General features: G+C 45.7%; 1 protein-coding gene across 1 annotated transcript in view; it reads left to right on the forward strand.

Annotated features, from left to right (window-relative positions):
- The window catches only part of LOC144145281 (isovaleryl-CoA dehydrogenase, mitochondrial), a 57,076-nt gene that overhangs the window by 41,706 nt on the left and 3,217 nt on the right, over positions 1–12,153 (forward strand). The window contains exons 10-11 of the mRNA XM_077676835.1: positions 107–211; positions 6,720–6,792. Of these exons, the coding sequence (XP_077532961.1) occupies positions 107–211; positions 6,720–6,792 (178 nt within the window). The remainder of the gene's footprint in view (positions 1–106; positions 212–6,719; positions 6,793–12,153) is intronic.

Genomic DNA, 12,153 nt, shown 5'->3' on the forward strand with positions numbered 1-12,153 from the left:
ATTGTTCTTCAATTAAGCTGACCTTACTAATGAAACTTGTTGCTCAGTCTTGTCAGTGTGTTTGATTTTTTTTTTTACCCATGGTTTCTGCCATGACACATTTCAGCTCATGCAGGGCAAGATAGCTGACATGTACACAACACTCAATGCCTGTCGCGCCTACCTGTACAGTACAGCCAGGGCTGTGGACCAAGGACATGTGCTGTCTAAGGTGAGCTGTGCAGTGCATGTTCAAGTTTTTTTTAGCTGCAGTGGGACCCTTTTCTGTGCTGCTTGCTCATCAAATCCTCCCACCATCCAACAAAAGCAGTATGTCGCAAAAAAAAAAAAAATACAAATTGTATTTAGGGTTGCCACCTTACCCCGCAAGAAAAACCGGCCCTTCAAGTGGGGGGGGGGTGTGGTATGTACAGGGTTGAATTAGAGTTGGAAAAAAGACGCCATGTTTTCTTGACATATGCAATGCAGTTTATTACTGTAGCGTTTTCCTAGAAAAAAATCAACATAACGTTTGTACTGAAAGGGACTCGGATTTTGTCAATGTGGTGCACTGAAAAATTACCACACATACTTTGTCCATTAAAAGCTCTTTTTTGCATATGAATCCACCGAACAAACGTTGAAAAGTATGTAATGCATATGAAAAGGTATTTGCTATTCATATATACATACGCGCGCAATATTGTTTAATCGCAGTACTATGCCACCTGGCCGCGGCGGTGACATTTTGTTGTGTTGTTCCTTCGCTTGGTCCCCCTTCATCTCAGGGAGCGTGCTCGCTTGTTGACACGTATTTATCATCGTAGTTGTTGAATTGACGCTTATAAAACACACACAAAAAAATAATCGGGGCATGATGGCCAAAAAACTGGCCAATGACAGCCCGGACCGGCAACCGGTCCACTGTTGGAAAAACCGGTCGGGCTGGTCAAAAACCGGGCTGGTGGCAACCCTAATTGCAGGGGTGAGACAGCTGCACATATTGTGCAGTTTCGATACAAATTTGTTTTCCTGGGCCAGGCTGCTCCAGAAGCTTGAAAATTGCAAAAATTGCGCCAAACTGCTCCAAAACACTCTGAGAGCCAAGGATTTTAATGCTCCCGTCAGTTTCAGTGAGGGAAAATGCTTACTGACGGCATAATTTTTCAGCACCCCCAAGGTGAATCTACTTGTAAAGGTTTAATTGATTGATGATCAATAAAGAACCCGCATAAAATTCTCCCGAAGATAGTTTTTCCGAAAGTCACAATGTTGGGTTGCACATGTTATATTCTGCGAGTTTTTAAAGTTTCCCATATAAAACCATTGCAAAGTCCTGTAGAAAAAATACTTATGTGTACTGATGGGACAAATTAGTGCAAGTTGACGAAAAAACGAAAATTTGCGAAGGGCCGTATTTCCAGAATGACGTCACTGGGCAGCGCCATCTTGGTGTGGTGAAGACTGAAAAACATGGCCGCCGGGCGAAGCAGGTGCTCGTGGTTCAGGCAGTCATTGTCCGTGTTAATTATCAAGGAATGTGGATCGCGCAAATGGTCACGTGACATCTTGTTTGTGCTGCATGGGCTATGATTTGGTGTGGCTCAGGCATAACGTGGTCTTATTATATAGACAAATGACAGGTTTGTAAACAAAGGGAGATGGGTGCAGGCAAAAGAAGCGAATGCTGAGGTGGGCTGGCATTGAAAATTGGTTCGCACTCACACTTTTGATAAAATATTGAAGCATTACACTGGGTACACATGAACACAAATGAAAAGCTCACGGTACAGCCGTACATGATGTTTTTAATGTTCTGCACTGAGCACAAGTGGTGGCAAACAAGAATACTGTGTCGCTAGCACCAGCAGTGTCAACTGCAACGCTTGTGGGTAAGTGCATGTGCCCGAGATATCAATGTCACACTGTCTGGTGTAGCCTATTGCAACTTGACGGCACTCCTCCAACAGAAAGCCAAGCTTGTGCAGGTCAGCACACACTGAGCCACACGGCAACAACTTTCACATTTTTTTTTAGTGTGTCGTATTGACTTGATTCTAACCACCCCCTTTTTTTCATGATCACGATGCTCAAAGTCAGGGGGAGTAGTTAGATTTGAAAATCTAAAATGACTGCACACCCCGCCCCCTTTTCGCGGCAATATTTCGATTGGCAGGAGAAATTACATTTTTTATTTGGCGATCAGAAAAAGAAAAATAAGACAGTGAACCCACCGCTTGTGTCTGATAGTCATTCACTCACTGCCACTAGAGTCCGTGGCACCACTAGAGTCTCGCTTGAGCTGCCACTTGGGCCGCCACTCTCGGTGTCCCGCAGCTGATAGTCTTCTGTTCCGTCCAAGTTTTTGACAACCAAACACTTCTTCACAAAACATCTAGTTTTGTGAAGCCTCTCCTACCATGTCAAGGCATCCGCTGGGCCCTTCTCATTCCTCTGCTGCGCCTCACCTTCTGCGCAACTACTTCTGTTCAAAGAGCAGTTGATAAAGCACGCCGGTGCACGCGGAAATCGCAAATCAGCCGTACTCGCCTTTTCCGCAGCTAATTTTATTCACATTCAAAGCTCAGTCGGCGTGCCGTTAAAAAATTGTCGGCGGTATTTCTGCGGACGTCTAAAAAATGATGAACTTATTTCACACTTTGTGCAATGCATTAGGGATGCTGGGGGCCTCTCTTGGAGCCAGGGGTTTATCCAGAATTTCGATTTTGGGGGGTTGTCAAAATACTCCTGGGGGGTTGTTAAGGTGCTGTTGGGGGTTGTGTATAAATCTCTGGGCTCGTGGTTGTGGAATCTTTTTAGGGGGTGTTGGGGGGTGTTAGGGGTGTGTGTATAAATCCCTGCTTGGAGCAAGCATGCTTGGTGGCATCGGCTACGCGAGCGTCCTCTCAAAACAAGAGGGTGCGTAGATTCACAGGCCAACTTTTTTCCCACCTTTTTTTTTTTTCCCGGAGGTTGCTTAGATTCGGAGGTTGCCTAGATTCGCGAAAATACGGTGGTACCTTTCAGGCAGGAACAAGGAATCGCAACTTAATCAGAGTACTTTCGTGTACCAGTGTACCCTTTTTTATTCCCCACAATGGGGCCACCACATCTCCAAGGCGTCGTAGTTTGTCGTTTGTCTATACCAATTTACCAAATGTTACATGCTGCTGAGGTAAGTGGCATTATTCAGCCAGGGGCCCTATTCTCGACTGCACAAATTGCCGGCAATTCGCCATGTTTGCTGGCAATTTGCTGAAAGTCTTTTCTGATTGGCTTTCAATTTTGGTCACGTGCTTCTGGTTGACAAAGCGGTTGTGTGTGCTGTCGTGACGTTTTATGACGTTTACGGGCACCAGTTCTAAATTTTGCCTTATTTCTCTTTACTGAAAGTGCATAATTCTTGGCCGGCAATGAAAAACCAGACTAAAAGCACTACACATGACAACGTAGGCCTGTCTTTGCTATTCAACAAGAATAATGCCTGTAATACACGCCCTCTCTGTGATTGGCTGAGAAGGCATGACGTAATTTAAACGGTTGGCGGGAACGATTCGTCATGCATTGGTAACTTCAGCCTGCGTTAAAGTGACGTAATGCTACGTAACAGCTTGAAAATGGCGGCTGTTTTTGTCGCAAAATACAAGCAAAATAGGGCAAAAAATTGCCCCGGCTTTCGGCGTCGCGAAATGTCCGCCAATTTGCAGCAGGCGCAGTTTCGCATGCACACTGTTTAAAGCATGTCTCCTACTGAAACAAATTATACCGTAGTTTCAACTGCTTCCAAATCAGCGATCATGGAGCATACAAATAACGTGCAGTATTTTGCTTTTATGTTTGGCAATAAAATAAAAATTATTTGTTTGGCGTAACCGCAACATAAGAGGGCAGTACAAGCCTCTCCATGACAAAGAGAACCCAATGCATGGCATTTGTCCACACTCGTCCTAGTAAAGTGTTGGGTCACATGATCGAACTCAAGAGAAAAATAACAAAGAAAAGTGACTCTTTGGTTCATTACAGCGCTGATTGAAGTCGAGATTGACGAATGAGTGAATCGGCGACATCGGTGCGCTCCGCGGTTATCAGGCATAGCGCTTCACTGCTCTTATGTGTCATAGAAGCGATGGTCGCGGCCGTCTTTTTCTGTGATCACGCCATAAACCTGTAACATAGCAGCAGACGATCGCGTGGTGGCGGTGGCGGCAGAGAAGGTGATAACGCAACAAAGCTTGCATTGAAGCAGAGAGCCCAGCTATGTTACTAAAAGCGATTGAAAGAAATAAATAGATACGGTAAAAAAATTGTGTGATGTTCTTTAGCTCGACATCTGCCTTTCGCTTGCTTTTGGATCAACGTTACTCGATCGCCTTGTGGTGTTGACGCCAATTTTGACCTCCAGAAATGTGTTTTTCTTGTCAGCCTCAGCTACCGTCTTAATTTTTATAGTACATGCCAAGTGTTTTTACATCTTTCTTGCACAATATTTGATACCTTGGTTGCAATCTTTATGAGTGAATCGTCAAACTACACTGCAGGTCGTCGTAGCTATAGGTGCAGCACGTCACTGATTGCTTACGTCATGCTTATGCAAAAAAACATGGCGAATTGCCGGCAATTTGTGCAGTCGAGAATAGGGCCCCAGGTGACAAAGCTTTAAAGCATCATATTGCTTGGTTGTTTGGATTTTTTAATTTCCGGGAGCTAAGCTATCTAGGGAGAAAATGTTTTTATTTCAAGAAAAAGGAAAGAGCAGAGAATTTGGTAGAGCCAAAGCTTGCATTGAATCTGCAGTTTTGTTCTTTTTTGTTTAAAGGCCAACTGCACTCAAATTTTCGACGACGTAAAAATGATGTCACCTAATAGTACACATAAAAAGAGTGTGAAATGCAAAATACTACGTTTCAGACATGAATGCGAGCGACGCAAATGGCTCACGACTGGCATTTTTGGAACCGCAACTGAATAGAAAAGGCTGTCATTACTGGCGGCCGGACGTGACGTACGTGATGGAACGGAAGCGGCCGTGCTAGAACCGGCGGCCGCTCAGAGCCGCCTTCAAATGCGCGTGGTAGTGTTGCGTTTTGCACTGTTATTTCCACAGAAGAACTCCCACTAACGTTTGCTCAGGACAATGGAGTTAGGCGCAATTCCGACATCGCATTGCCATCAATCGAAATGAAGTAGACCGTACGACAGTTTTTTTTACATCAGAATAACTGCCGTTGTAGCAATCCTTGGCATTGCAAGTAAAAAAGCGGGCTAGTGATTTACAAAGCTAGTTGCTCGCATGATATCGAAAAGCAGCTGTGGTTAGCCGGTGCCTCGGCTGTCACATTGCTCTCTTTGAAGGGAATAAACCGCACGCAGGTGGAAATCAATCACTAATTTTACTATACATTACGTGCAAACAGCTTCGTGAATATCAGCCCAGTATTTTTTGCCTTGCTGCACATCAGGAATCAAATTATAAAAGGGATCTAAAACTATAAGCCAGCTTCCACAGCTAAATAATGCACGAAAACGTAAAAAAAGTGACCTACCTATCGCTGTTTTCTACTTTCACCAGAGACATGTGCTGTTGAAAACATTTTACTTTCAAGTAAACTAAATCTAGTGCTCTACAAAAGTAAATGCTTCATTTGGGAATTGAAAAAAAAATCAAGTTTATTGTTTATGAGAGAAGCAGTTTTGTTAGCTTTCACACTTAGCAAAGACGGCGGCTGATATTTGTGCGGATGTGTTTGTTACCACGAGCAAGGCTGATTTTGGTTCACTTAGCGAGTGAGGAAAAATTCGCACAAATGTTTATACCCGCATGTACAACAACTCCAGTTAGGTCGTCAAACTTTTAGAAAAAGTCTAAGGGATCGAGGTGGCGTTGGGCCAGCCCAAATATGGACGGGAGGGCAAGTGGTCAAGAATTTATAAAATATCGTTTTTTTTTTTTTGGTGATAGATGCAATATGAATGACAAATGTAAGGCAAGTGTGCGTGTTGCGTTATTTTTTTTAGTAGAAATATTATTTTCAAGTAAAAAAAGTTTTGCTAGCTCCAATACGTTCACAAGCGTGTGAATAGTTTGTAGGCTTTTAATCTCTTTTATTGCACTGAAAAAAAAGGCGGCGACGGCGATACAGTGTGGTGGTGTAGCAGAGAAACCCCGGGTGAACGCATTCTGCGCCTGGCGGAGCGCCGTGCAAGTCACCGGAGAAGCGCGAGCCCTACGGGGCAGGTTCCCCAACCTCCATCACAGGCCGCTCGGAACTTGTTTCAGCGACTCTCTGCCAGGTGCAAACGTCGTCTGCACGGAGCTACTTTGAACGACGGTACCTAGTGGACTGTGCGCTTACAAAGCTTAGCATTTCGCCATGGTGAGACTACTTATTTGGATCAAATTTGGACAAAGAAAAATTTGAGTGCAGTTGGCCTTTAAAAGTGTATTTATTACGTTCAGGTTTCTTGCCCCCCCCCCCCCCCCTAAATCAGAGAAAGTACCTTAACCCTTTTCCCACTGGTTATTGAGCATTGATAGTTCACTATTGATAGATTCAGAGGCTGATTTCAAAGCTCCTACATTACCTTCAGGCATGTGCAGCTGTCTAGCATATACGGTATGGCGAGTGGGCCAGAGTACCTTGAACCTATATTCCTTTCCAGTTTGTCAGTTGCTTATTTCTTTCGAATGTCAGTATTATTGACAGGATTCTTTTACTGTTTTATTGATATTATGTCTGCAGGACTGTGCTGGGGTCATTCTGTACTGTGCAGAGAGGGCTACGCAGATGGCTCTGGATGCCATCCAGTGCCTAGGTGAGTACCTATCATTCTGTTTTTTTCTTTTCTTCCATCTGTGATGCATTCCTGGCAACCAGTAGAAGGGTTTTTGAACACTAAACGAGAGGTTGTGGCTGTTTTTTAGTGTTTATGTGAACTAGTAGCACGATATGATTAATACCATGAAATGGTTCACCCTTCTTTTTTTTTTCATGGCTGCTTAATTAAGAGCAGACTGTTGACGGCTGTAGAGGCAGTGGGCTTGCTTTAATGCATCCAGGTTGGTGCCACGAAATATTTTCCCTCCACCATGTTTTCACTGTGGAAAGATATGCCTCTTGACTCAAGGCCTTTTTATAGATAACATTCAATAAGTTTCATGTTGCACTCTTGAGTAGCAACAAAATTTTGGGTTGCAAGAGTCCCTAATATTGCAAGGGCTTTCATAAGCCTTTGAAAAATCCTATTGAGCCTTTAATATGAGTGACATGGAGCCTTACTGCAGCTGTATTGTGCGAGCTGTCACAGATTTGAAGCAGATGCTAGAGGGCACGGCCACTGTAGACTGCGGGGCTGCCCAGAACTGGCTTTGAGGTTTGAAGCGAATTCGATAACAAAATTCAGAGCAGTACTGCAGCACTGTCATTCCTGTTCATTCCTAAAAGTGGAGACAGAAACCATTTCTTATTCTTTTTGAAGCCAGGAATGATTCCCATCTTTGAGTGTTCCCAGATTAGAATTTTTTTTCATTCCCTCTCTTGTTCATCTTATCACAATCAGATGGTCTTCTAGCCAGCTGGGCTTTGTCTGATTTTGAGCGCTTTCAAAGCTATTCATTGCTGCTCTTTTAAAGGGACACTGAAGTGAATTTGTCAAGCTCCCGTTTTTGCTTGCACTGCGTAGACTGGCTCAAATTAGCACACTTTTCATCGTTTATCCGGTTGACAAATCGGTAATTATTTTACAAAGCGCGAAAGAAGAAAAACTACCATGCGCCGTTTGCGGCGGCTGCACCAACTAAGGCTGTGATGTTGGGAGGAGGGGGCACCGTAATTGGACGATGCCCGAGGTTAGCAATCACACAAGTTTCGGTTTTGGTTCTGTAAAACACAACCAATGGCGTTGTTGGATGGGCATTCTCAATATCTCAGTAATCATCGTACTGCGCTTCTGCCATGTTGTCGGCTGTAAAATGCATAAGATAAACCTCCCAGGACGGCTTGGAATCGTAGCATTCACTAGCCGAGGCCTACGCAGTGCATGAACGCCCTCCGCGTCCCCGCAGACGCTCAAATACCATGCGCTTTTCCCCTATATTTGGAGCTTGCCTCACTCACGCCAGTGCCAGCCTGCACACGTTCTGTGAACTAGTTCGGGGAGCAATGAACGTTGCGGCCCAAGAAAAGGTGAACTCAGTATAGAAAACATCGGCGGAAAACGAAAAGGTTAACTTGTAAAAAAAAAAAAAAAAGTACAAACTCGCGGGATTCGAACTTGTGACTTGCATTGACATACCTAGTGCTCCAAACAACTCGGCCACGGGCGCGCGCTGTCGACCTCTGAAATATAAGGTATATAATGTATAACCAGTTTACACTATTATTTAGTTTCAGCATTCCAAGCAGCTTAGGTGGCTATTTGTTGTTTTGCGTTCGTGCAGTAAGCATCCCCCAAGTTTCCACAATATCTCACGTCTAGCAATTGCATTTCTTAGACGGAAAAGCGTTCGCAGATGCGTAGTCGTGCTGCTGGCCGCTGTGCTTGTTCGCCCAGCGCAAAAAAGTGCTTCCCGCACCCTATTTTTACACTGTACAGTAATAATATCAGTTGATTTTATTTCCTTAGTACCTATATTGACTTCGCTGACTCTTCTCCCGCCTTCAAGAGGCCTTATAGTATTTTCCTCCTGGCGTACCAGTCAGCGAAGCGTCACATGTGCGCTCGTGCAGCGCTTGTGTGAAGCGACCTTGACTTGGAGCTAGATACAGTGTACAAACTAACCAAGTAAAGAAAGGCATATTCTTCCATTCACAAACGTGTCCTGGCTTCGTTTCAACTGAGCGAACGAATTGCGACGACCCGTCGGCGGCCGGCGGACGAAACGCTGGGCCGACTGACTCTGTCTGAAGGCCGGGGAGCCGTGCAGTAGCGCAGCCAATTGCGAGCTCGGCTCCTCCCGACGTCACACGAAAACGCCACAGAAAATGGGCGAGCGTAAAGAGAGGAGGACAGCATTTTTGAATTAATTTTTCTGCTAAATAAAATCGCGTAAACACGCCCAGAGTGGTCGAAACATGGCCTGGGGACTCCGGACTACAATCCGCCTTTTTCATTGCGGTGTGCTGCCACCTAGCGTGCCTAGCGGAAGTTGAGGCGGTAGGGTTTGCCGGCGTTTCCTCCGGCTGCGTTCTCGTTGTATGCACGGCAATCCCACATTACAGCGAGGAGAAGCCGAAGTTTTTCTTCTGTGTTGGTGTTATAACGCCTTAAGATGACAGCCCCTGGTCATCACATAATACCAGGCGGCTTCTTATCACTGAATGAGGGCTGGCAGAGAAATCTCGGACAGATCCGTCCGTCCGAGTAGCAGAGCGAGCAGTACTTGGAGTCGTCTGGCATGAAGTGCGATCGCCAGCTCAACAAAGGCCGGCAGTTCGCAAAATGCCTTTAAGCGCTGGACACATGTACGATTGGTACACGCGATTCGCATGCGACTGATCGTTACGACTGTCGCCCCGACTAGTCGTACGTGTGAATTTGAGACGGCCCGATGCGCGCATGAGATGCGTCGTCGGCGTCGCTCCGCCCACTGCTTTTGCTCCATGGCCAACTACGATGATCGCTGAGCTGAATTTGTAGATTCTGCGCGTTTGTTCGCAAGAAATGGATAAAGCAAGCAATCGTGAAGCGTTTTCTGCCTTCGGAAACAGTCCGCGCACACGCCGGCCGCGCCTGCAAGCTCGGCACACTCAGCGGCTCGAACCGGCGCAGACCACGGTAGCAACCGCGCTTGTCGCTGCTCTTCTGAATCAATCTGATTGCTAAAAAGAAGTTCCACATGCGAGAAAGTAGGTGTTAGTGTGGTGAAAAATTGTGCTAAGGATTGTTGTCAGGGCTTATTTTAAAAGCGGCGATCAGACATCTGCCGTGATGCAAGCCTACGCTAACCGGTCGCCGCGGCGCGCGGTGCGCTGAGCGGCCCAGAGATGGTGATACCTGCGCGGAAGCATCGAAACAGGCTACGCAGATGTCTCGGTCACCGATCGCTCAAACGGCAGTTATAGCTTAAATAGAGTTCCTCATGCGAGAAAGGGGATGATAGTGTAGTGAAAAGTTGTGTTGCGGATTGTCATTCGCAGTTGCACAGATAGCGGCGATCAAATATCCGCCAGGATGCTAAGCCCAAAGTTCCGATCACCCGAGCCGACGCGAGCGACGCAAGCCGCCGTAGCCAATCGCGTGCGGCCGACGGGAAGCGATAGAAGCCGACACCGTTCCCTTTTCGGCACTCCGAGTTACAGCGGAACGCAGCACAAGTTGTGGGCATTGTTCCGCGCACAACGAGCACACACAAAAAATCAAACGATGTAAATACAACCACGACCCCTTCCCGCTTGTGCGGGAGCTGTGGGGAATGTCGTCTGCTGCCCCTACCGGACTGCTTAGGGACTTGGCCGCTAGGGGATTGCGCATGCGCAGTGAGGTTGTGAAAGAGGCGGATTTGCGCTAGTAATCCCGCAATGTTTACATATCACTTCAGTGTCCCTTTAATCGTCGCAAACAATGGACTATGAACTAGTAAGGCAATTGGATGCACGTCTTTTTGTTTTTTTTGCTACTCCTTACTATTAGCTTTCATTTGTAACTTATATATATGCTCTCAACTGTGATGTGGTTGCTTTGTAATTGAAGTAACATTGTTGGCCGCATTCTAGATTTATTTTGTTTGCAAAACAAATATTCTGAGAACATAGGAAAGTACGTCCAACTAATAGAGTTGTGGAATCTGAACAGGCTCAGTTGAAAAGTTTGAAGTGCCTGTTATTAAAAATAATGATGCTAACTTGAAAGTGTGATGCACACAAAACTGCACCTTTAAACCGCATCCGTTTATGCACACACGCAAAAAGGAAAGGGCAACTACCAAAATAATTGGGCTGCCTGTAGCACTATGGATTATATTCAGATCAAATCAGAACCTGACAAAATCGATCCCTCGCTTCATTCTGTATCTTACCTGTTCATTGTATAGATATGTATGCATGATTTTCTGATGTAGACATACTTCACAGTGCACCAATATATATGTGTGGGGGTGCTGGTGTCAATAGTGGCTGCAGTTGAAATATCAAAAACGCAAGCGGTATAACAACAATCAAACACAGCAAAACAGGGACAGCATAACGAAACCAGAAAAAAAATAAAAAAAGAGGCCTACTCTCGTGATAGTAGGGTACTATTTAATTGGGCCTTTTACGGCATTATTGTCAAAAAATAAAATTGTTCTCTCTGGAAAAATAAGCTCCCTCCTCCCTTTGCCAAGATTGAAGTCCTGGCCTTGTACATGGCCAAGCCGGCAGCGTGCATACCCTATGTTGGCTCCATGCAGGGCATGGTCGCTGCTCATGATCACAGGTTGGCCTGCTTGGCACTGGTTGCATGGCAAATGGAGGCCCCTGGCCTGCAAGTGTACCGTAGAAAAGCGTGCTCACATGGTCTGGCTTGCTGCAGATGTGGTGCCGAACTGAATTGCTTGCCATGACAGCTGCAGCGTGATTGGCCGTCAATGCAGCACCCATTTTGCTGCCAGCACATTTGCCAGCCAAGGGCAACAAACAGTTCATGGGTGCAGTCAGCACCCAAGTTGGTCCCACAGCCGGAATGCACCATGGTTGCCCTCATACCATAGGCTCTGTAACCAGTGGTGGTGCTGTGTTCTAGGTTAGGTTTGGTAGCCGTTGCACTTGCCGTAGGCCGCAACTCTCGTACCACAAGTGGAAGATTGGCACAATGAAGTCATGACATGGTGCGACATTACATGTGAGCCAGTGGTGCTGAGACATGGCAGTTGCCGCAAAACCTTCGTGTTCTCCCAGTTATTTCACTGTGCATAGATGACAGTGAAAGCACTGGCAGAACACTAGAGTTTTTATTTGGAAGCACTTATTTCCCTCTTGTTCTGGCCTGGTCCTGGTCGCACCTTGTTTTTCAGAGGCAGTCAGGCGGGTTACCTACCACACTGTGTATTTAACTACTAAATGCTGCTGATCAGTTGCAGCTTGTTCATTTATACCATGAGATGTCTGAACTACTTTGCTGTGTAATGTTTTTAACGGGCATTATTACATCTTCATTTTGACTGTCACCTTTTGTCGAAGTGAATCCCCAGCGTTTGAT

The sequence above is a fragment of the Haemaphysalis longicornis genome, unplaced genomic scaffold (genome assembly GCF_048455015.1).
Source record: "Haemaphysalis longicornis isolate Haplotype H1 unplaced genomic scaffold, Haemaphysalis longicornis Haplotype H1 scaffold_1, whole genome shotgun sequence".
Lineage (NCBI taxonomy): Eukaryota > Metazoa > Arthropoda > Arachnida > Ixodida > Ixodidae > Haemaphysalis > Haemaphysalis longicornis.